This window comes from Strongylocentrotus purpuratus, unplaced genomic scaffold (genome assembly GCF_000002235.5).
Source record: "Strongylocentrotus purpuratus isolate Spur 01 unplaced genomic scaffold, Spur_5.0 spur5_scaffold_11, whole genome shotgun sequence".
Lineage (NCBI taxonomy): Eukaryota > Metazoa > Echinodermata > Echinoidea > Camarodonta > Strongylocentrotidae > Strongylocentrotus > Strongylocentrotus purpuratus.
The window spans coordinates 29,846,230-29,872,107 of record NW_022145596.1 but is presented as its reverse complement, the minus strand read 5'-3'; the positions used below and the strand labels follow the sequence as shown (position 1 = coordinate 29,872,107).

Below are 25,878 nucleotides of genomic sequence, written 5' to 3'. Positions count from 1 at the left end.
CATATAAAGTAATATTTGAAAATTATTATAAAAATTAACAAAAAAATTATCATTATTTTCTATATTTTAGTAATTTCAATCACAAATACCTCAACTTTGAATAAAAGGTGAATATAATGTATTGCGTTTTGTGCAAAACTTTTTAAAATGTTTCTCGTCTATGGCATACTTGTAACCAAAGTATTCATTACAAATTATCTATGACCATGAATTAAATCCATCTAAATATCATCAGAAAGAATTCTTTAAAAAGAATCTGTTTAAAAACATAAATAATATGACCATTATGAAGGGGTAACGAAATGTCGCACTGCTCAATTGATATTTGTCTTTATATGAGACATTTTAGCGGGACAGCACTACTTGTATCTACTTGCGCCCTCTATATAGCCAACGGTGCTTGAGCGGTACCCGTTGGTCCCCGATGGGTTGATCCCCTTTTTCTTACGTTATTTGAGAGCTGACTTGATGAGATACCCACATGCCAGCGACCACGCAGGTAGGACTAATCCCTCCTGGCCAAACTATTGCACATAGGCTTCAATGTCGAAATTCTATTGCACAAAAGAGAGGAAGAGATGGAGAGAGAAAGGGAGAAGGGCCGAGAGAAGGGACGGTTAGAAATGACGGTCTTGGCGCGATAAGATTTCGATTTCCTTCTCACTTTATCTTTAATATAATTGCCGTCAAAGATTCCATTTATCACGATTTTAAATTGGTGAAGAAAAACAAAATTCTCGCGTTCATTCAAGGGGGCAAATGGGCGATTGTGTTTTTTCTTGATCTTTTATTGTCTCTTATAATTCTATCATATCATTACCGATAGGGACATGTTACAAAATAAGGCAAACATTTTCATCTGTCTGCTTCTTTACAGTCATTCTCATCCAGTTTTGTTCTAGAATGTTCTTCCACGTGTTTTACTTTGCTTTGTTTTACTTTGCGATCAGTTTGAATGATGAGGGTTGGGCTTGAGTAATGTCAGGTAATGTAAAAGCTCTAGTGACTTTTGCGATCCTTGTTATACCTCTCCTCCAAAATCTGCATGGAATCATTTCAAACTGCACACATGCAATGCAACATAAATATAATTGTTCCTATATTTCAAGGAAGTGTCGATGAGTAACATGAATATGTATTTCACACACCAGTTATTTCAAATTGACAGTTACTGATGAAGTATCGACCAGTCAAATCGCATCCATCTCGGTGTCTGTCTGTCTCCTTACCTCCATCATCCCCCCTCGCTCTCGCTCTCCCTCCCTCCCTCCCTATCTCCCCCTCTCTGTTTCTCTCTCCCCCATCCCACCTCTCTCTCTCTTTATTATTTTCTCCCACTTTCTCTTTCTATCTTTTTCTTTATTTACCTCTCTTTCTCCTACACCCCATTCCCGTCTCGAGGTCTCTCTCCCTCCCCATCTCCCCCTCTCTGTTTCTCTCTCCCCCACCCCTCCTCTCTCTCTCTCTCTTTATTTCTTTCAACACTTTCCTTTTCTATCTTTTTCTTTATTTACCTCTCTTTCTCCTACACCCCATTCCCGTCTCGAGGTCTCTCTCCCTCCCCATCTCCCCTCTCTGTTTCTCTCTCCCCCACCCCTCCTCTCTCTCTCTCTTTATTTCTTTCAACACTTTCCTTTTCTATCTTTTTCTTTATTTACCTCTCTTTCTCCTACACCCCATTCCCGTCTCGAGGTCTCTCTCTCTCTCTCTCTCCCTCCCTTCCTACTCCCTCTCTGTTTCTCTCTCCCCCACCCCTCCTCTCTTTCTTTATTTCACCACTTTCCTTTTCTATCTTTTTCTTTTTTACCTCTCTTTCTCCTACCCCCCATTCCCGTCTCGAGGTCTCTCTCTTTCTCTCTCTCTCTCTCTCTCTCTCTCTCTCTCATTCTCTTCCTTCTCTTTCTTTCTCTCCCCTGTCTGTGTCTCTTTCCCCTCTCTAGTCTCTTGCCTCACTTCCTCTCTTCCTCAGACACCATTCCAGTCCGCACCCCTTCGCCCTCTCCTTCCTATCTCTTTCTCCTCTTTCTCTCCCCTAGCTCTCTGTCCCTCTCTCTCTAAGTACATCCCCTTCTCCCTTCCCGCTCGTCTCCATCATGTCTTTAATCGATATTTGTTAACGGCGGAGGGCAAAATCATGAATGTTCAAGGATGGCTTCATTACTATTAATCCAATATGACATAGATATGAATCTTCCGCTTGGTGTTATTAGAACACAAAATAATGGCTCTATGTGAAATCCCAACGCTGGTGATCATCAGCTCCCTGCATGCTCCTAGATGTTATCCTGCCAATGTTAAAAGTTCATAAAGAAGCAGTAATAAGAGAAGATAAGGAAAGCAGTGAAAATTAGTCATGTATTTTAATAGGCCCTCTGACGAAACTCGTTCCAGTGCCACATGCTGTTAGAAAACTATCTCTACAGGCCCTAAATTAAAAAAAAAGAAGATATAAATTAAGAAAAATGTAACATATTTGACTTTGAAATCTCCCCTCTTTCTCTCTCTCTCTCTCTCTCTCTCTCTCTCTCTTTCTCTCTCTCACACACGCTCATACACACACCCACTCCTCACTTTCTGTTGTTGTTTTTAATTTCTTTCTATTTCCTCACTCATTGCCTACTTCTCTCCTGCAATTTCCCCTTCTTTTCTCTCCACAATCTTTTACTTATCTATCTACACTCCTTTGCCATCTCCCCTTCATCATTGGAATTATAAGAAATAAAGACCTATAATATGCAAGTAAATAACTGAAAAGCGGCTGGTGAATGAAATAAATGAAATATATACAAGTTTTTTATAGTACCATTTTTTTTTTACTGTTTTACGCAGGCATTTATTAATTAATATTTATAAGATGAAAGTTAGAACACTTAGTCAGAGGCGAATATAACCATACACACGATACAGGGAATATCAAACGATGGGGAAAAAGAGAGGAAGGGAGGGGAGGGAGAGAGAGAGGGGGGGGGGGGAGAAGGAGTGAGAAAGGAAGAGAAATGGACGAAGATCGTGACAACAGGGACTCATACAATATTATGATGGCTTTAACATTAATTTTTGTTTACATACTCCTCCATCTAGGCAAGACCAATGCCAAGGACTTGCAGAGGGTCGTCACTTGTTGTGCAGCGACTCTTGAATACTTCACGGCGGACAATTCAAGTTTCCACCAAACTTCAATCAAATGTCAAGTTTAATGTTATATATGTGTGTATTACAATGGTATTTATGAAATCAACACAATATACAAACCTGACAAGAATACACAACAGAATTTTATTGTACAGTGATGCACAGTGCAACTTTTGCAACAAACGGAAAAAACCAAATGAATGCTACGTCATTGTCTTTTCCACTTAACATTACAATCAGTGATAGTGCGCATGCGTGAGTAATGCTCACTGCACATGAGGCGTCATTCGCCTGACGTAAGACTGCGCCAGCCAGCGACCAGTTACGTGCTTGACGCGTCATTTATCAAATGATAACGCGCAACAACAAAAAACCACGCAAAAGCACGAGGGCAATCAGAACAATGTTTTGAATAATTCCTGGGGGATGTTTCACAAAGATCCTAAGTTGAATTTATCTCTAAGTTGGACTTAACACTTATGAAAGCCGTTAGCATCTATGAAGATATGTTGTAAAGTTATTTTAAAAGGCATAAAATGATGATTTAAATCATGCATATTTTCTATTATCAGGGAGATTTCATGTTCTTGATGTGAATTTATAAAAAGTCTAAAATACTTGATTTTTTGCTTTTGAATATTTATTATTTTAAGGCTACAAATGGCTTTCCATAATTTTTAAGTCCAACTTAGAGTTAAGTTCGACTTAGGATCTTTGTGAAACACCCCCTGTTTGGGATAATTGGCTTCCCAGACCTGTTTAGCGCAGAGAATAACGCAATCGAAATGACGATCCGTGTGCATCGAGCACGAGGATCATTTTCTCTGCAACTCACTGGCTTTTCCAACAATAAACCAACATGCGTTTTTCTCTAGTCATGATTATAGTCACGCTAGTTGTGACTATATAATAATAAAACGTCTCTATATGCTTCCAAAGAGCTTTGGAAATGATTACCCTAGATTTAGCTCCGGCAGCCGTAATCAGCGCACAGTGCATTTCAAGGAATAATTCCACCAGGTACCCATTTACCTCGCCTGGGTCGAGTGTGGCAAATGTAGGGTAATATCTTGACAAAAGATATTAACTAGTTCAGTTGCATAAGCAGATCGGTGGCCTTAATCTTCTTTCAGATTTAATCGAGTTTTCACATTCATTTGATACCTTGCCTAGATAATTACAGAGACAATGGATACAGAACCAGCTTTTACATTATGTTTAGGAGGAAAACCACAATACGCCTGGAATAAGGCTATTGTTAACCCAGTTACTAATTGAATAAGATCGATCATAATTAATTTAACACATAGAGTAATTTAAAATCAATCTTTCACTCCCTTATTTGCGGCCTTGTCTCGTAACAACGAGCGGCAAGTGAAGGCAGAAACAAAAGCATTATTATTAAATGACATTTTATAAAATCTGCAGCTTTCGAAATATAGAAAATTGAATTATTTGAGGGATATCTACAACTATGTAGCTCTTGGGACCGAAATAACTGAATTTTCACTTTTCCTTTTTTGAATTTATCTCTCCTTTTTCCTCTTCTCTCTTTATTCTGATATGTATTTCTATGTATTTCTCTTTCCATCATCCTTTTATATCTTTGATTATGTATTCCTCTGTTTCTGTCTTTCTTGTATCTTTTCTTTTTATCTTTGTGTGTATACGTTAGTTTTTTCTTCTCTTTATTTTCTGAATCTATTCCTTTGGCTGCTCTTCCTTCATCTAAGTTAACCAAAAAAAATATTGCTTACACTGTATCTGTTTGTTTTTCGGTCTTGAAGGCTAGCTGCCGGTCTTTTGGATTACGGGGAACTTTCGCTTTATAAATATTTAACAATTCATAATTAATCAACTATTCAACAAAATAACTCAGTGACACATTTTTACATTGTTTATATGTCACGACTCAAGGTTTTCAGTGATTATGTGCTCAAATAGATCTTACTTTAAGGCCTTTAATTCATCCATGTAACCGGAAGCAAAGCTTCACAAGGTTTAACAGACCCCAAAATAACAATATTTCTGTGATCATGAGTTATGCCATTAACATGTGCGTAACAAACAAGGCGTATATACAGTTTACATATTACGAAATTAGGCCTAATATTGAATATAAAAGCGGACGGACATAATACATGCACATTTATATATTCTGATTTTTTTTCTTCCGTCATATGCGTTCAGAGAATTTTAATCAATTCCGAGGCGATCAAAATGAACCACTTTACATTCTCGGAAGATTGTGTTGCTCTGTGTACAAGGTAAAATAAAATTGACGTTTTCTATCACATTTACAAGGTGTAGGGCTCCTCATGATGAGTGAAGTGCCCATCAGCCTGGATGTCAAACATAGACGCGAGTACATTTGGTAATATTTGGGGGTTGCGGGGGGGGGGGGGTAGTCGAGCCCCCGAGCCCCCTCTATTTTCTTCCATACGAAGCCTACTATCTCATCCTTAAATAAGAAGATTGAGTTCTGGAAATATTAAAACATAACTTGAAAGCTTTTGTCATTCCGAAAAGGTGTCCCCTGAAAAATAACGGCTCTTTAAATGCCCTCATATTCAAATTATGACAAGTAACAGCTAAAGGTTGTGGACCACACTTAATTCATGCCATATGTTTGTGTAGTCCTATATATACATTTCTGTGTACTGTGATTAAGACTTTTAGTAAGACTGGGCCAACTTCTTATCAAAACTTCACAGTATACACCACTACTTATCTGCTACTGAAAATGATCATCCTTTTTAATTCGATTCCACACAATTGATTTTACAACGCAAAATGACCAGAACTCAATTTTATAGTTAAGCTTCGAGGCGATTCATGCTAGTTTACTGCAGTAAGAAGAGCACCATCAGGCACCTTAATCGTTTACAGAATTTGTTCAAAGGCTCGACTATCGCAAGTATGATAACGCAATCAGAATGACACCTCTTGTGCAACTTGCATAAGAATTTCATAGTTGTATCAATGGACAATACTATTTCCTTCTTTAAGTTCAAATCACACGGTTGTCATTTGTTTTAGCAGAACATAACGATCTGTTTTCTAAATATCATTTTGAATGACCCGAGTAATACAATCCTGTTCAACTGCCAAACTTACTCTCAAGCGACCGTTATCTGCCCATTCTGACTAATCATTTGTAAATTGGTCTATAAACAGTCTGCAATAATTGTTGGTGTATGAGAATGAATATTGTCATCCGTGTGACTAAGATCATGTGAATAAATAGAGATGTTTGAATTCGGAGCTTTAACTGTCGCTGTTGTCCCTAATGTCGGATCTGGGTTTACGCGTCGATCCATTCTCCTCTTCCAAGATGCCGGCAACATTTGAGCGAAGGTACGTTTGAAAGCCTGTCGAAACTGTTTGTTCGTTATGCAGTAAATAAAAGGATTGCAGGCAGAATTTAACATGGCAAACCAGGTGGACACGACGTAGAAGCCCTCAGGAATAGCGGTGCAGGATGGGAAGGCGAAGCATAGCATCGTGATCGTATGTGGTAGCCAACAGATTAGAAACGTACCCATGACTATCAAGAGAGTTGTAGCAGCTTTGGTGTCCTGTCGCAATTGTTTTGCTCTCTTTGTGAAAGCTATGACGGTTGTGCGATTCCTGCCCGTTGGGACATCCGCGCCAGACTCGTTTAAATTATGCCGTGTCCTCATCTGCTTGCGATGCGCGGACGCAATCCGAAATATGTGTCTGTAGGAGTAGGTCATCAGTATTATTGGGGCTCCCATGTTCACCAGGACGATGATGATCGTATAGGACAAATGGGTAGACCAGTCAGCGGAGCAGAGATATTCCGATTCAATGTAAACGAACTCCGACACACCGAACGCAGGCATGAGACCGAATAATACAGACTGTGTCCAAATCCAGACCAAAATGGCGGCAACGCGACAGGCCGACATGCGCTCCGAATATTTAAATGGGTACACGATGGCGAAATAACGATCAATTGCTATTGCTCCCAATGTGTTGATACTTGCCGTGCATGCTGTAACGACCGAAACACCGATAGCGGCACAAATAATTTCACCAAATATCCACTTGTCATATATACAACTTACTAATATAGTAGGCATGTTCAGACTGGCGTTAATTAGATCTGCAATGGCTAAGCTTGCAATGAAGATAGAAGTCTTGCTATGAAGAACGCGTTCCCGAACAATTGCCGCCAACACAAAAATGTTCCCAGATATGCTAAGAACTATGATTAAGCCCATTGTAAATATTGACAGTATCACCTCTGTTGCAGATCTGTCATCCACGTCCAAGAAATCGTTCTCTGTTTTAGAGCTTTCTTCTGATGCATTCCACGCAGGATGAATGTCCGCGCTCTCCATTTCCCTTTGATTATTTGAAAGCCAGGTTCAAGATTCGACTTGGAGTCACTCAACTACAATAATATTTGAGCTTTGAAATCAATCCATAAGTTCTCACGGTTTTTATCTAAATCATGTAATCATAGCGTTTAAAGACTTCGATGGAAAGCACTTTATAAGCACCATTTTATTAGTATTGACGCCATCATCTTAGAATCCAACAAAAATCTATGTTCATATGTGAGTGATTAGATCTCTGTCATTTCTAATGAGCCGACAAATCCTCGGTTCGAACCCGATCAAGATTGTTTAACGAAGATGATCGATGCCTGACGTAAACAATCAAATCTCATCGCTGTAAATATAAGCTGAGGTACATAACACGGAGTAGAACCCAATTAACCTTCCATCCGAAATCTTTCGAAGTCTGTAAACTCGTACATTAGTGTCGATTAAATGAGGTTTGTGTTCTGTCCGCAGTTTTCAAACAAGTCAGTTCCAGAGGTGATGGCACCAAACTATCGAGTGATCCTAAAAATCAGCTTCCCGTCTACGCCGAACCAACTTGCATGAGGACATGTATCCGACGACTGTTCATAAGTTAGATAACAATCTTTCATCGTCTTTATTTGTTTTAACAGTGTATCGGCAATCATACATAACCACCTGTGCCCTTCATTACACGTTCTTTGTCTCCCTAATGAAACTCTTGTTCACCTGAATCTAACGTTACGAAAAATTAAGTTAATGTGACGTTTGTATCCGGGCACGTGAGACGAGATTCACATGGACTCCTCGAGCTTAATCAAAGTAGATCATTATTCTTCTCGTAGATCTTCTGCTGCAGACCTGTCATCCACGTCCAAGAAATCGTTCTCTGTTTTAGAGCTTTCTTCTGATGCATTCCACGCAGGATGAATGTCCGCGCTATCCATTGCCCTGTGATTATTTGAAAGCCAGGTTGAAGATTCGACGTGGAGTCATTTAACTACAATAATATTTGAGCATTGAATTTAATCCATAATTTCTCACATTTTACTTTCAATCATTGACTCCATCATCTCATAATCCAACAAAATATTTTATAAAATATGATTTTATATATTCAGTGATATAGTTGTCTGGTATTTCTAATGAGCCGCCGTGTCCTCGGTTCGAAACCTTTCATCCAAAATCTTTTGAAGTCTGTAAACTGGTACATCCGTGTTGATTAGATGAGGTATGTGCTCAATCCGCAGTTTTCAAACAAGTTAGGTTCAGAAGTGATGGCACCAAACTATTGAGCGATCCTAAAAATTAGCTTCCCGTCTACGCCAAACCATCTTGTCCAAGGATATGGACGTCTTTATTTTTTTAACAGTGTATTGGTAATCAAAGTCATTTTCGAGTACACGTTCTTTGTCTTACTAATGAACCTCTTGTTCAGCTGCTTTTAACCTAACGAGAAATCAATTCAATGTGACGGATGTTTCCGGACACGTGAGACGGGATGCACATGGACTCCTCGAGCTTAAACAAATTAGTTCATTATTTCTTCTCGTAGATTGCGAAATCTATATAACATTACTTGACATTACAGACCCGATAATGCGGGAAGATTCGTGTTGCAACACCGATGCGCTCAACGGGTCAATGTTTGGGCGTTGTCCGTTTTGTCAAAGCACAGAAGGGTCGCCCGTTGAGCCCCAGACAGCATAGACAAAAAATGAGCATCGATTTATGCAGGCAGGGAAAAACGTGTCTTTTCACTACCGTCGATAATACGGCCTGCAAAACTGAGCAACAATCAATAATGAAGTGCCGCCCTCTTGAACAGGTAGCTTGAAATCACGGTAATGACGACAAAACTGAAATATAAATCTGATCTCATATTACATTGAGATTTTTAGGAAAAGTACAAACTTCCTAGTGAAAGTTCAACATTAGCTCAATGTTGGTGAAGTATGCCAAAAAGTATTCCCTAGTTACACAGAGAACCATCCTCGCAGGGCTCATTTATCAAATGGCATGAAGTACTTCTCAAAAAGAAATCTAGGATAGATTATCATGTCTTGCAAAATGGTACGCTGTCACGATGATTTCTTTACGCCAATATTGTATTCCGGTGAGAGTGTCAACCTATGGTGACGTTAACCTGACATGGTGCATATCAAACGCTGCATACTTGATATTCCAAATGGATGTAGAGAGTCTCGCTTTCCTCCTTCTGATTACAGAATCAACACTGTCGTGAATCTCCCATGTATTGATTCAATAATGAACAAGAGACTCATAGCTAAATTTAATTTAAAGAATACGTAGACAATAATATTTTACTAACGCAGGCTGGTTGTATAGAGAAATGGCGGAAAAACTCAGCAAGAGATCCTTAAGGAGAAAAAAATCTAGGCAATGGCTCGAAATCAGAGTGCATAGACGACTGGCATGTCGATACTTTGCTTCGATTTAGCGTTCAGATAAAATGTTACTTTGCCCGAATATTAATGTAACCAACTACATTGTTTATGTAAATGTAAGTTGTTGGAAGCATTTGCAGGCACGAAACAAGTCGGTGCAATATGATTTACTCGACTCTGCCGGAAAACATATACCATCAAAAAATATTTGTATTTCATTTCAGACTGTTGTGTCATGTTAATATGTAACATACAGAATGATACCATAGCGTTTTTTTCTTCTTCGTTTCAAAATGTCTTATCGCTTCCTTGCAAACACATGTCAAAATTTCAGCTCGTATTTCAAATCGAACATTTGCCGAGGGCAAACAAAACGCCGTAGACTGGTTTACACTAAAAACCAAAGACCATACTACCATTTTTTGCCAACTAATTTTTGCTGCATGTTTTCTTATTTTTTTCAAATGTAATAATGACAAATATCATAGGTGTTGAATTTTTTCTTTTTATTAATTTATTTTATTAATCAAACGCTGGCAAAATGCTTGTTCAATAATCACTAATATTAAACATTTTTTATCCGATTCTTCTCGCTCGAAAATGTTACTGGCGCCTCGTAGTTGCTGGGTAGTATAAATTAGCTTTACTCGGCGGCAACATGAAGATTTGTTTGCACAAACAGCCGCACTTGAAGTTGAGGAAATGATATGGGTTGGAGTTTCACATATGGAAAGAAGCGGCGCTCTGGGGGGTGGGGGGGGGGGGGGGGCTCTTGAGTACCCCAAACGTGCCCCGTTTTTTACGTAGGACAAGTGCCCCTTATCTCTTCTAAACGTATTTTGCCCAGTTTTACATCGTTTTAAATCGTCACAAAGCAATACATTGGCTCTACATACCATTCCAGACATGTAAGTGTTGAAAGATTATTAGAGCCTGTTTTGTGTCTCTTTTTTCATGGAAAAATGGTTGGGAAACTTCAAAAACGGTTAGGAGAATTTACTGTCAATCAGTGTTAGAGCGTGTTTCACAGTGACGCCTTCAAAGAAAACCATAGATATCTTTGTGGTTTGAGATTTTGTTCAGGATTGTTTGCATGTCAGCGGGTTAGTACAGTAGATGGAATATAATAAGTAACATTTTATACAAAAATTAAGCAAGTTTTTCCTCAACCTTCAACAATGTTACCGAGTCCCTTTAACATGGTTTTCCTAGGTAAACAGTTAAATATGACCTGTAAAGGTGGATTGGGTCTTTTATGTCATATAATTTATTCAAAACATGCTAATTGTAGTAATGATGATGAAGATGGTGATAATAATGGTAATAATAGTAATGATGATTATATCAATATTGAGTTACAGATGATTGAACATATAAGTGTTAAAAAAGAAGACGATTAGACGATTAATCAATATATTGGGAGAGCAGCATTCTTTTTACTGCTGCTTTGAATGCAATCCCTGGATGAATATTAACCTGATCCAAAGGCGGTGCATTCCATTTGTGCGGGCCACTATGCCTAATTAATTTATGTGCCGTAGTGGTTTTGGGATTGGATGGGTAAAATTGATTTGACTGTCTTGTTGGATAAGATTGTACGTCTTTGTTTTTCTTTAAAAAGGGCAGCTAGAGCAGGAGTTTACTGGCCGTAAAGACGAAACATAAACAGTGACATCTGTAAAAAAAAAAAAAAATGAATGTCCAATATCTTGTTTCAACACCAGTATGGTTTCCGTAAGAAACATAGCACTAAGTTATCTTTGATTAATCTTGCAAATACACTATTGAAATACTTTGATGAGGGTAAAACAACAGTTGGCATCTTTATTGACTTTCAAATGGCATTTGATACTATAAACCACAGCATTCTCCTCAAAAAAATGTCACACTATGGAATACGTGGGTTAGCTTTGCAATGGTTTGAAGATTATTTGTGTAAACGATCACAGTTTATACAATATAAAGACAAAATGTCTTTGAAATTGAATATAACATGTGGTGTCCCTCAAGGCTCCGTTCTTGGACCAACATTATTTTTACTATATATTAATGACTTACCTAACTCCACAAACTTCTTCCAATTTCAGATTATTTGCTGATGACTCAAATCTTTTTCATACTTTTAATCCTAGACAAAAAGAAATTGATTTAGAAATTGTAAGTGAAAATTTAATGAAGGTGCAGTCACAATTAACCTACAGAAAACAAACTATATGATTATGAAATCCAAAGGTAGATCAATAGACAAAAAGGGATCTGTGAGAATATCAAGATCAGATATTAAAGATGTATCTGTTGCATAGGTTCATGGTTGCATCATTTTAGGAATTGAAATTGATTGTCACCTTTCATGGAAAGAACATATTCAGACAATAAACAAATGCATAAGAAAGAAAGTAGGTATTCTGTTTAAACTGAGACATTTTGTTCCCAAGAATATACTTGTGTTATTATATAAGGCTTTTATACAGCCTCACCTCTCTTATGGAGTAGAAGTATGGGGGAGCACTTACAAAAGTAATCTAAATTGTATATATTTAAGTCAAAAAATGGCAATGAGAGCAATTACATTCAGTCCACTTAAAACAGACTCCAAAGCCCTTTTTCAAAGTCTAAACATTTTAAATATTTTCAACTTCATGAACTTCTTGTATCAACATTTATGTACGATTTGGTAAAAGGTTTTTTTACCACACTCTTTAGTGGATTATTGTCAGATGATACAGCACAGATATGCAACTAGGAGAAAAGAAAGTGGCCTACTTTATCAACCAAAATGTAAAACAACGCAAGGGCAATTTTGTATTTCGTTTGTAGGAACAAAGCTGTGGAATGATCTGCCAGATGAAATTAGATTAAAAACATCAAGGTTATCTTTTCGGAGACATCTTTCCACCTACCTTCTATGTAAATGACGTGGGCTCAATCCCATCCCCCTTCGTTTTTTTCCTTTTATATTACTTGTCTTCCTTTTCTATATGTATACACTTCCTTGTTAACGATTATAGCGGCCTTGAGCTTTTACAGGATTTGTGCATGTACATACATGTGTATGATTATTTTTATTAATACATCCTTTTCATTTCTTATGAACACATTGATGATCTTATTTCTTCAAAGATTTGTCTTCTTTCATTATAATGCTTTAACGCTTAAGCTTTTTCATTTTCATTTTTTCATTTTAGTAAAGAAAAAAAGTTACATGATATTGTATTATTTTGTTGTATATATGTAAATACAAAACAAACAAGTTTTACATTCATATGTAAATACAAAACAAACAAGTTTTACATTCATATGTAAAAACAAATTAACAGAAAAAAATCTTGCCAAAGAATGGAACTAGGCTCGACTAGCACTTGTGCTAACTTCTAGTTCCCATTAACAACATCACCTAAACATAGTAATATACATATTTACGTATATATCTTTTGTACATTTAATAGTATGCAGATGTATGTCTAAAAAATATCGTTTTAAAACCATTACTGTTCAATCGACATTACTCTTATGTCATGTATACATGTATCAGTATTTTTTTATTTTTTTTTGCATTGTATGATTGTTCATATGTACTGTCATTATTGTGATGTGTTGTTGTTAATAAATTAAAATTTAAATTTAAATTAAAAAAAAAAAATGAATGTCCAAAATTTGGAGGGTATTCAATTTAAAATACAAGGGGGCGCTGTGATTCCTGTATCGAGAACAAGATCAAATGCGTATCGCCTTTTAACATTTGTTTATCTTAAAACTGAGTCGTTCAGACATTTGGAATTCGCCCGTATGAAATTATAGTATGTAACATATAGTAACATATTATTATCAGAGAATATTAATAACATAAAGTGCTAACTCGCTTAACAAGGCACGTACGCACATTGTAGTAACGTATAACATCTTGGCGAACTTTAAGAAGGCCAGGGTATGGCCTTTATCAGGTCGTTGCTTATTTCTTATTTTCTTCTTTCTTTATTGCTTTCTTACATCATTAACTGTATAGGGTTTGATCGTGGCATTATCTACTCTAATACAAATTTCCATTCCTAACCAAAAATGAATGAACTCTAACTGTACCATAAAGGAGGAATGAGAGGTGTGAAGGGAAGAAAAGATACACGTGACTCGAGTCGGGGAGGGGGTCCAGACCTTCCGCCCCTGCTTTAAAGAGCTTTGATGTAATGGTCGATCGCTGTAATATCGGACAGGAATGTCAAGAATCGTATTAATACGCCTTCTGCTATAATATATCTTTGTCTAAATCAATATCTTCAATCTATTTTGTAAAGTGTGTGTAAATCTAAAATATACAAAATATAATATTCAAAATCAAACACTTTATACAGAAAGAACTTTAAGTGTACCAATTCCTTTTTTCTTTTTCGTAACGTTCATGCAAACTGAGGGATCTTTAAGATCAACAAAACAATCAAAAGAAATCCCACACAAAAATTGGTCATTCGATTTTTCAAAGGAGTATATCTTTACTCGAAAATTTCTGACATTTGAACAAGCAAACAAACAAGCCAACTTACATAAAAAAAACGAAACAAACAGAAATACACGTAATTTATTAATGGGTGGCTAATCGTCTTTCAAAGCGAGGGGGGGGGGGCACTTACTGGAGAAATAAAGGACACTTACAAAGGGAAACGTCAAATGGAAAATATATATAATTTGGTTAGACATCGGTGTATATTATTATATATATACACCTTACATCGTCTTTAGAAGGACACTGTGAAAAAATGAGTCATAGACATTGGTCATTAGCAGGACATTTTCGTGTCCTGTTAACGATTGAACAAAAGAAGTATTGTCCTCAACGTACATTTGCAGGCAGAAGAAATGTTAAGGCCTCCCAAGAAACAAGTAGTAATGTTGTTTTGAATTTAGTGTTTTGGTTAGGGTTAGGGTAATATACCAGTTTGTATAATTTACGGTTAATGTACCATTTGGGGTTATATATAGATGTCCTGACAAAAACAATGGCATTTACAATGATTTTTTTTAAATTTCTTTAACGGCCCCTTCTGGGGCATGCAAGAAATATAGTTGAATAGTACAAATATAATAATAAACATTATTATTTAAAAAAAAACACTTACAGAAAATCTTTAAAAACAAGAAAATCTTTGGCAGCGAACAACAAACAAATTAAGTCAAGCTTTCGAATATACTTTAAAAATATGCATGATACCCTATATCTCAACTGGCAGTACTAAAACTACTATATACATGTATATACAATATGATACTAAAAACGACAACAACCCATTTAACCAAAACTCTAACGTATTAAAAAGGACAAAACAAATTATCCAAAGTTAGACATAATGATCTAACAGGATTTGGAAAGGTTCTTTAACTGCTTAACCGAATTTGCATTGAATAAATGATGGATAATTTGATAACGTTAGGTCTACTGTAATAATGTTTCTTAATATACTGCTTACGAAAGTCATTGGAAGCTGAAAACACCAGAACATAATGAAATTTACCAGCCTGTAACTTAATATTAAACAGGGAACGTAACTCAAGAGGTTTCAAGTTCAAGTTCAAGTTTATTTGTCCACATTTTTACACAAAATAAAAACATACATATAAAATAAAAAATATATAATATAATTGTAGTATAAATGACCACATGTCATGATTCTCAATTTATATAATAGATAAAGTAGAATGTGAGGAACCTATTAAAAAGTGATGCTTGTATAATCAAGGTTCCTGGAAAAATAGGCAATGTAGATGGAAAACAGGAGCAGTAGAGAAAATGGAAATTTAGAGGGGAGAATTTAAAACACAATGAAATAAGGTTGATCAGATAAATAACGACATTTGGTAACTGGCAGCTTATCATTACCACAACGAAATTATTAAAGAGATATCTATCACCTACGTCCAATTTCAACAAATAGCTCTCCAACCACCTTCCTGTTTAGAAAGTCTATAATTAAAGCACAAACAATTTCTATTAACTTCATTATTCCAATTTTGCAAATCAATATCATTTAATCTATTAAGGTCCCAAGATGACTTAAGCCTACCTAGGTTCAAGGGGGTATCCTCAACCCCAACGTTTGACATTCCACTCTTGTCTAGAATATTTTTAACTTGTTATCCTGATAATAGAACATGTAGGGATATACAGGGTGTATATTATACAAATAATGAATGGTTATGAGTTCAATAGTGCGAATATTTTCATGAGTTGAAAGATTAACATTCTATTCAACGAGGCGTCAGCCGAGTTGAATAGAATTAATGTTAATCTTTCAACGAATGAAAATATTCGCACCATTGAACGAATGAAAAACATTCATTATTTGTTTTATACAACATCGAAGAAGATCTAATAGAACGTTAATCAACAAATTATGCTTTACTCCTTATATTTAAGATAAATTCAAGTTGGATTCAAGCCTTCTCGATTACATTCAGATTGCCTTCGCGTCAGATACACGCAGGGATACGCGCGCGCACGGCAGAGAGGTACGCAGTCTGCATATAACCAAAAAAGCACGGCGCATATAACCAAAAATGCACGACCGTGCAATATACCATCTATTGAATATCATGTGACCAACAATCCTCCAATCAAATGACAGGGATCCACGTAGGTGTTGTATAAATATATATATATATATATATATATATATATATATATATATATATACACTGTTGGTCATAATGGTGGAATAAATATTTTTACCCTAATTTATTGAATGATTTTGACAATGATTTATTCCTAATAGATCTAGATAATAGTATACATTCTCAGATTTTATTGAATGACAATTAGGGAGTGTTTGTTTTGCGTGACTGCTAAAGCATATGTGTGCTACTATACTAATCAACTAGGGGACCTACGTCCTTAAGTCATAACTGACAGTAATGGGGATTAATGCCTCATAAAAGAGCACTAATATAGCACATCGACACGGTTTTGATCCTGGGGGCTCACAGTAACGAGGCCATTACTTAGCCGATGAATCATGACTGTACGCAGCGGGCGCTAGGGTACGTCGACGCCCCACATAAACAAAAAAACAAAAAATGCAATAATTTTCAATAATTCATTGCATTTCCCCCAGTCCCCAACAGGAAAAATTCCTCTGTAGGGCAATGCATTATGGTTCAAGGCATGCCCACATAGAAGATTTTGACCAACATTATGACCAACAGTGTATATATGTATATATATTCATGATCTTACATGGAAAATTAACAGGACATCTTTCTCCTTCTCATTGCAACATATTTTGCATTGGAATTGAATGTCTAGTTGAATTTATAACAAATTTACCCCACAGACCAAATAGTCAATATTTTGGGTGACTAATATTCTTAGAAATAGTTTTGAAATCTACGCAACACCAAATGTTATTCGTTTGTACACTGCAAAAACCAGGGTGTTAAATTTCTAACACCAGTATGGTATTGAATTTTTTGACACCATTGGTGTTATTTTTAACACCGGTCAGATTTAAGCATGCATTAATAATTACTTGGTGTTAAGTAACATGGTGTTGTTTTATGCTCGGTGTTGAAAGTATCATCACGTGATTACGTTTAAGATGGTTGATTGGTCGAATAAGTTTTCACAAAGTGTACGCGTGGTAATGATTACTTTACACGTGTTCACAGAAGAATACATTTATCATGATTTGTTAAGCAAATTATGACAATTCACATCAATTTTGTGATTTGCATTTTCCTTTGGCAATTATTAACCAATAGATTATTTGTCCGATCTAGTTACAATTACATTAACGTTTTAGCAGTAGATATATTGATTATAAGATTACTAACAAAGGCACAACATGCATATTTATTATATTTTCGTGTACCAGCCTGTATCATTTAAATGTTAATCTTGAAATTACTTCAAATGATCTATGTGATGGAGATTATGAATTATCAGTTTACCATTGGTTCTTCTACCCTGGTCGATAATGGTCGATAATAGGAAATGTGGGAATGTGGGACCATTAGATCAACAAGAATGTAATCACCAAAAGTGGAATTGAATTTGTTATGATTCCAGATATTGTTGTTAATCTACACCAGTAGGAGTTGTCAAATATTACCACCAAGAGTGGAATTGAATTTGTTATGATTCCAGATATTGGTGTTAATCTACACCAGTAGGAGTTGTCAAATATTAACACCAAAAATAGAATTGAAATTATCTAATTCCAGAAAATGGTGTTAAGTAACACCAGAGGAGTTGTCCGATATAGATACCAAGAGAGTGTTAAATTGAACACCCTTGGTTTTTGCAGTGTACCTGGTCACTCATTTTGCATCTTACACCTGATTGGTTTAAACCTTTACTTCCTACCAGCCGGAAGAACCAGGTAGCAAAACTGTGTTTCTTCTTGGAAATATCTGACCATTGGATGTTAACATTCCTCCCTTCACTTCAACTCTTATGGGCATAAGCTTTCTTCTTCAGGAATAGTCATAAGAACCCTGACTCACGACTAATGTGACGTCTGACCAGCGTCATACTTTTCATTATTAACTCGGAAAACTTTTACCGGAGGTCTTTTTCTTTCTTCCCATGAAAATTATGAATGTTTTAGAATATTCTATATCAAATGCAAAATGCAGATGACATAATTGATACAAAATATTAACAATGTTTTTGCATATCATAATAAAGAGCCTTATTACAGGCTAAATATGGGTATTCAAAGTAATCTCTTGCCAGTTTGAATGGGTGAAACACTTTGAGAGATGGGTGAATAGAGAGAGCGAGAGAGAGAGAGAGAGAGAGAGAGAGAGATAAAAAAAAAAAAAAAAAAAAGAACGAGAGAGAGAGATCGAGGTGGACAAAACAAATATGAAGAAACAGGAAAATTTCCAAGTAAAAGAATAAAGTAAAGTAATAGAAATAAGAAATATTAGCTGCACAGCGTGATAAGAATATAATTGGAAGCGAAACAATAGTTCTCTGCCAAGTAGTGTGGCGGTGGGCAGTGCCTTGGGGTTAACAACTGATTTAATTGCTATCCTGACCATGTATATAATAATGCACCTAGCGTGCCTAACGGGATACTCAAGAATTAATGATACTAATTGGAACTGATGATCCATCTCTTGAAAAGATCGTTTCTATTTCTGCTTACATCACATTTTTTTTCTTGTTCTCGTTCTCAAAATCGATGCTCTCCTTGAATATTCGAAAATTGTACGAACTACATAAAAAGAAGACAAACTCGAATCTCCACAGAGCTGGGCAGCTACGCTAGATGGACCACGATCTCGTTTCTGACTTACATGTCATACTTCAAAGGACTGAGACAGATATTTGATCATTTTTTAGTTAAATTAATGAAGGCTGCTTTTCGTTTAGACATTGGAAGAATCATCGCTTTATATTGGTTATGTGACCAAAACTATTGTGTGCGAATATACAAAATCAGAATTCTTTTAGTAGACGTATAAGGTCTAGACATTTCACGTCGTATTATATTTGTTTGTTTAGAGGCTAAAGTGTGGCGTGAGCTTCGGATGTGTAGAAGATTACTTTTCAAAGACCAACCGATGTAGTAGCCATAAGAAAGTGATCATACAGTTGCAAATTAAAACGAAAAATCCCCTTTACACCGCGCAAAGGGATTGAAAACGATCTTTGAGACAACGGATTTTATAATTGTATATTCTCCATTGCAATGTCGAGCATTAATTTTCCGATTAATAATGCTTTGGACGAGGATTTGCCAGGGACAGGCAAACCCGATGGCCCACCTCGGTTCAATGTTCCTGACATGCTTGGAGCGCCATTGCAAAGTGTTGCCAGTGCCATTTTGATCATTGTCTACGCCTCTCTTATCATCACATCTAACATGGTTATGCTCGTCGCATATGTCATAGAGAAACGACTTCAGACATACAATAATTCCTTCATTATCAATCTCATCCTAACCGATTTGATGGTTGGTTTCTTGCTTATTGTCCTTTTCGTGAGTAACTGTCACCCAGGGGTATTCTGGTGTAAGATATTTCTCGGCATCAACGACGGTGTCCTAAGTGTTTCCGTGATCACCATCGTCGTCATCTGCGTTGATCGATACCAAGCCATCTATCAACCTATCAAACATTTCACAAGCAGGAGCAAAACCAAAGCGTATCTCCTTAATGCTATCCCTTGGGTAGTGGCTTTCATTTTCTGGCTCCCTTTTGCATTCTTCGGGTTCGATGCCAGCACTCCGACTGATGGTGACCGCCTCATCAGGATCCTCCTGCTGTCACTTCCGGTGATGATGACTATTCTACCACTTGTCATCATCACCGTCTTGTATGCCAGAATCCTAAACAAGATACGAAACTCCCTAGGAGCGCAACATCTAAAAGACAAGTTCGATATAAAGTCCAGTGGTTGTGAGGAAGGGCCAAATACTGGGACTTCCTCGAATGGTGGGTCTAAGTTGGTGCCGCATCATCAATCCAAAGATGAATCCAAGATTGCGATGAAAAGCACGGATGTTCAGCAGACAGGTCAGAACAAAAAGGTATGACATCATTTTTTTTGGAAACACGTTCATAAAAACATCGAATTTTACATTTTAATTTTTTAGATTTTATTGGTGTATAAAAATTGACCAGCGGGACAGTCTGAAGGGATCATTTTACAAATAGAACATTGCTGTATAATTTTTGAAGGGATGTTAACAGTTATAATTATTTTTACCCCCAATTTATTGAATGATTTATTGAACTTGAACTTGATTTTGACAATGATTTATTCCTAATAGATCTAGTTAATAGTATACATTCTCAGATTTTATTGAATGACAATTGGGGAGTGTTTGTTTTGCGTGACTGCTAAAGCATGTGTGTGCTACAATGCTAATCAACTAGGGGACCTACGTCCTTAAGTCATAAATGACAGTAATGGGGATTAATACCTCATAAAAGGGCGCTAATATAGCACATCGACACGGTTTTGATCCTGAGGGCTCACAGTAACGAGGCCATTGCTTAGCCAATGAATCATGCCTGTACGCAGCGGGCGCTAGGGTACGTCGACGCCCCCACAAAAACAAAAAAGCAAAGAAAATGCAATAAATTTTCAATAATTCATTGCATTTTGCCCCGAACCCCAACATAAAGAAATCTTCTATGTGGGCATACCTTGAACCATAGTGCATGGCCCTACAGAGGAATTGTTCCTGTTGGGGACTGGGGGAAAATGCAAAGATTTATTGAAAATGTATTGCATTTTCTTTGTTTTTGTGTTTTTGTGGGGGCGTCGACGTACCCTAGCGCCCGCTGCGTAGTCATGATTCTTTGGCTAAGCAATGGCCTCATTACTGTGAGCCCCCAGGATCAAAACCGTGTCGATTGGCTATATAAGTGCCCTTTTATGAGGCATTAATCCCCATCAATGTCAGTTATGACTAAGGACGTAGGTCCCCTTGTTGACTAGCATAGCAGCACTCACATGCTTTAGCAGTCACACAAAACAAACCCTCCCGAATTGTCATTCAATAAAATCTGAGAATGTATACTATTATCTAGATCTATTAGGAATAAATCATTGTCAAAATCATTCAATAAATTGGGGTAAAAATAATTATTCCACCATTATGACCAACAGTGGTTATGATAAACAAAACGAAAAATGCAAATAATTATACACTGCATCAGTTGGCCTACACACGTGATATCAAAGAGATAAGGAGAGATACATTAAAGGTAGAAACAGAGAGAGAGAGAGAGATAACTGAGGAGAGGGTAAGGGCGATAGAGAGAGAGAAAGAGAGAGAGAGAGAGAGAGAGAGAGAGAGAGAGAGAGAGGAAAGAGGAGACAGGGAAGGGAAAGAGGTGGAAAGGACGATGTGAATACTAAAAAAAGAAGGGGAAAGGAATTTCTATGGGCAATACAACGTAGGTATTGCGATCTTGTTTCACATTGAATTGAACAAAACGACTTAATAGAATGAAACAATGGCACATTATTTTATAGGGACCGATTGACTATCGGAAGATTTAGAATTCTTCTGTAGTCTCGGTATTTTGGCTAGAGGGCGGATGAGTTTCTGATTTGAGGCCCAGATCGAGATTGCTAAATAGGCGAATGGACTAAAATTCACGGATCGAAGTTTTTCTCATTCCGCCCTTGCACATACCTATATCTGCTTTTATTCCCGTCATAATATTACACAAGTTAGACGGATTTTAATCATTAATCATTTAATCATCTGTTTAAACTTTCTATTTGGAAAAGTGAATGGGTTTTTGTATGTTTTGACAAATTTCTCAACTTAATGTATGCCGTCAAAATGTCTAACTAAGAGACCTCTTTTAATATCCATGGGAAATTGGTTCGAATTTGGTTTAGTGACACCCTCAATTGAAGAACTTAAAGGGGAGAAAGGATAAAACATTCAACTGAAGAAATAATGAAAATTGTTCAAGAAATTTTAGATTGCATGTTTGAAGGAGATAAAAAGCAAGAGCATGTGATTTCTTGCTATTTTAATTTGATCGTTTTGTGATTCTGAAAAAATGCAGGACAAAACCGTGAGAGCCAATGACACAATATTCCTTTAACATAACTCAACGGTCCTTCCTTCATATTATGCTCCATATGCTTGTATATTTTATTTTATTCTTATTTTATTAGTCAAAGAGAAAGCGTGAATACCGTGAATCCGATACTTCAGCTCGCAAGGCAACACGCAGCCTTTCGTTCATCATCATTTCGTTCCTGGTGTCTTGGATGCCCCACGTCATCTTCGTCATCGTCACCAGCTCCGATCAGTCCATCCTTTTGGAAAGAAAGCTCCCCGATGTAGTGCTCGCCTTCATCTCCACGATTCGCTTCACCAACAGTTTCCTAAACCCGGTGAGTTACGCCGTTGCACAACCTCTCTTTCGCCGAACCGTGGCGGGGATGATCTGCAATCCTAAACAGTACTGTTGATTAAACGATACATCGCCTGAGAAAGATGGCTTTTGGATAACGGGCACAAATCGCCCACAGAAGCTGTTCTAGAGGGGGTGGAGAACGCCCCTCCCCTTATCCTCCTTTATGCCGAAAATAAAGTAAAGAACCCCAATCACTATTTGTATTACTATTATCATTATTATCGTTATTGATATCATTATCATTATTATTATTATGATCATATTCATCATCATTATTAGTGGTAGTATTTTTATCAAAAGCAACATCCACATGTTACTTTTAGGCGAGAGGGGATGGGGAGCTGTTAATTGAGAGTTTACGAAGTTTTCCGCCCGGGCTGTTTGGTATCTCTAGCCACTAAGTTCGAGTCTGAGTGCCGGTTGATCAACACATTAAAAAAAAAATTGCTTCGATCAAAAAAAGAAAGAAAAATAACCTGTTTAAATCGCACAAGCCCTGTCCCTTTTACCTTCCTATCTCTATTGCTTAACACCTCGTTTTCCAGTCGTTCTGCCCCGTCCCTCCAAAAACCCTTTCCGTACCAACACAAAAATAACTTGTCTAATAATGATTCGTCCGCCCTGAAAGGTTTGATGACAGATGACGATATAGTCATCAAACAAGCAGACAAAGGGGTGCTTTTGTACTAATGGAGAAAGATTTCTATATTTTAAAAATGAATGATCAATTAGACAAAAGAGAAACATACAATGGGCTACCCCAAAAAGAGAACAAAGAAGTAAATTACTTCTTTGTTCTCTTTTTGGGGTAATTTTTTTTTTTCATTAAATGAAGACAATAACAGACCTCGAGAAGAAAAAAAGTAGTTTCACAAAAAAAAATCATATATTTCGAATATTGAATATAAGAACATTCATTTGTATGGTTTGCCTAAAACACATCAAAGTAAACGTATCATAGAAAACGTTTTAAAATAGAAAAAGCTCTTTTTGTACAATGTAGATCTGATGTGAACTGAAACATGAGGCCAATAGTTGGAGGACCAGTATTTCCTATTCACCGTGTAAGCAATCTTTTTTATATTGTACTGAAACCATAATTGACACATGTAAAGAGCTTTATCCGAGATAGTGTAGAAAATATTAAAGATAATACTTTTTTAGTTACGTTTGAAACTAATATTGGTCATGAAGTTAGTTTAGATGCTATTCTATATTGATTTGAAACATATCCTCAAGAGTTGGAAACTAGAATAACCAAAGAGTTACGAATTTGGATCCGCCAACTTTTATGACGAATGTTGGCGAAAATCAGAGACTCTTAGTGTTGCGAAAGGTTCGTGGAAGGTTGCGGGAGGGTTCGCAAACGGTTTTCATTGTCGCGAACGGTTTTCTTCTCGCAATGAGCGAATTCATTTGTCTGCAAACGGTTGCAAGCGCTTGCAGAGCAGTCGTAGGCTCTTTGCAAACGGGTCCTATATAGAATCGATCCATTGAGTACCAGGAGTTTTCGCCAACATTCGTCAAAAAAGTTGGCGAATTCAAAAATTAGTAACGTTCGTAAAGGGGGTATCGCACTGAGCGGCGAATGCTTAATTATGATCACGTGCATGTCGCTAGTATTGGCGAATACAAAAGAACTTTAGCGACACCATCTTACAATCTTACGACTGTTTTGCAACAACAAAAATAACCAAAGAGTTTGTTCTAGAAGCCATTGAGTTGATACTGCGTAATGGTGTACTTCAATTTGATGGTACATGTTATCAACAAATCAATGGAACAGCAATGGGCACCCAGATGAACCCAACACATGCAAATATGTTCTTCGGGTATTTTGAAAAAGATCTTTACGAGAAAGTAGAAGAACTCATTTCAAAAGAAGCCATATTATACGTGGAGAAAAATTGGCTAAGATACCTCGATGATTGTTTTATAATATTAAGATTTTGGAGACGTTCCATTATTTTGCGGTATCCTGCAAAATATTCATAAAGATATTTCATTCAAAATTGAGGTTTCAAGAGAGAAGATGCCGTTCCTGGATATACATGTAATGAACATAAATGGAAAGTTGGAGACGAATATACATTATAAAGTAACTGACACTCATCAGTATTTGCATTTTGACTCCTGTCATCTACGCCACACAAAAAAATATACCATATAATCTGGCAAGAGGAATTTGTACAATTGTATCGAATAAAGAAGTGAGAGAAAGAAGATTAGAAGAATTAGAATTCATGCTCATGCTTCAGACATATCCGAAACACTTGAGTAGGTACACAAAAGGCACGTAATATAAAATGTTTTGAGACAAACAAAAACGAAAACAAATCAAGAAGAAAATATATTTTATGTAATACATACAATCCCAATAATGGGAATTTTTCAAACACTAGCAAACAAATGTTCCTCCTTTAACTAAAGATTCTCAGGTAAAAAAAATAATTGGGAAAACGAAATACGTTTCAAGTTGGAGACAGGCGCCTCATTCAAAGAAAATGTTGACCTTAGCGTAATTGGAACAAAGACAAGGGGGAACTATTAAACAAATTGATAAGAAATATAAAACGTGCCCATATATGCCCACCACTAATAACATTATTTACAACAGAAATTGGAATATAATTTGAAAAAACCGTTGAAATTAAAAGATACACTTTCATGCACATCTATAAACTTGCTTTATTGTCTAAATTGTAATGGTTGTGGAAAACAACATATCGGAGACACAGGAAATATTTTAAGGACTAGAATGACAACCCATTGTCAACATATAAGAGATTAAAAAAATATCAAATTCTAAATGTGAGTACACATATATCAAGATTTGCAAAAGGAATAAATACAAATTTGATGTCATACCTTTTTAATAAATGAGGACAGAAAATGAAACTGAACATAAGATTAAAGAAAAATATTTAATAAATTTATTTCAGTCAGGGTTGAACTAGCCTTAGTTGAACAAAGAGAATGATGCGGTTGTTATATGAATGCATGCATAATGCATTTATGATATAACAACAACCCATTACATGTCTAATCAAGTACAAATGGAGATAGAGAATGACATAAGATGATTTTAACTATGATGTAACAGTGCGTAATATGGAAAT

General features: G+C 36.5%; 2 protein-coding genes across 2 annotated transcripts; one reads left to right on the top strand and one right to left on the bottom strand.

Annotated features, from left to right (window-relative positions):
• Nucleotides 1-5,582: 5,582 nt before the first annotated feature.
• On the bottom strand, nucleotides 5,583-8,504 carry LOC105439410 (D(2) dopamine receptor A-like). The gene has a single exon (XM_011668346.2). It carries the CDS (start codon nucleotides 7,497-7,499, stop codon nucleotides 6,300-6,302), a length of 1,200 nt encoding a protein of 399 aa, XP_011666648.1. The 5' UTR covers nucleotides 7,500-8,504; the 3' UTR covers nucleotides 5,583-6,299.
• A 10,558-nt stretch (nucleotides 8,505-19,062) lies between these two features.
• Nucleotides 19,063-23,341, top strand: LOC577990 (beta-2 adrenergic receptor-like). Its single transcript, XM_778184.3, has 2 exons — nucleotides 19,063-20,397; nucleotides 22,515-23,341. Exons 1-2 carry the CDS (start codon nucleotides 19,558-19,560, stop codon nucleotides 22,812-22,814), a joined length of 1,140 nt encoding a protein of 379 aa, XP_783277.2. The 5' UTR covers nucleotides 19,063-19,557; the 3' UTR covers nucleotides 22,815-23,341.
• The last annotated feature ends 2,537 nt before the right edge of the window (nucleotides 23,342-25,878 follow it).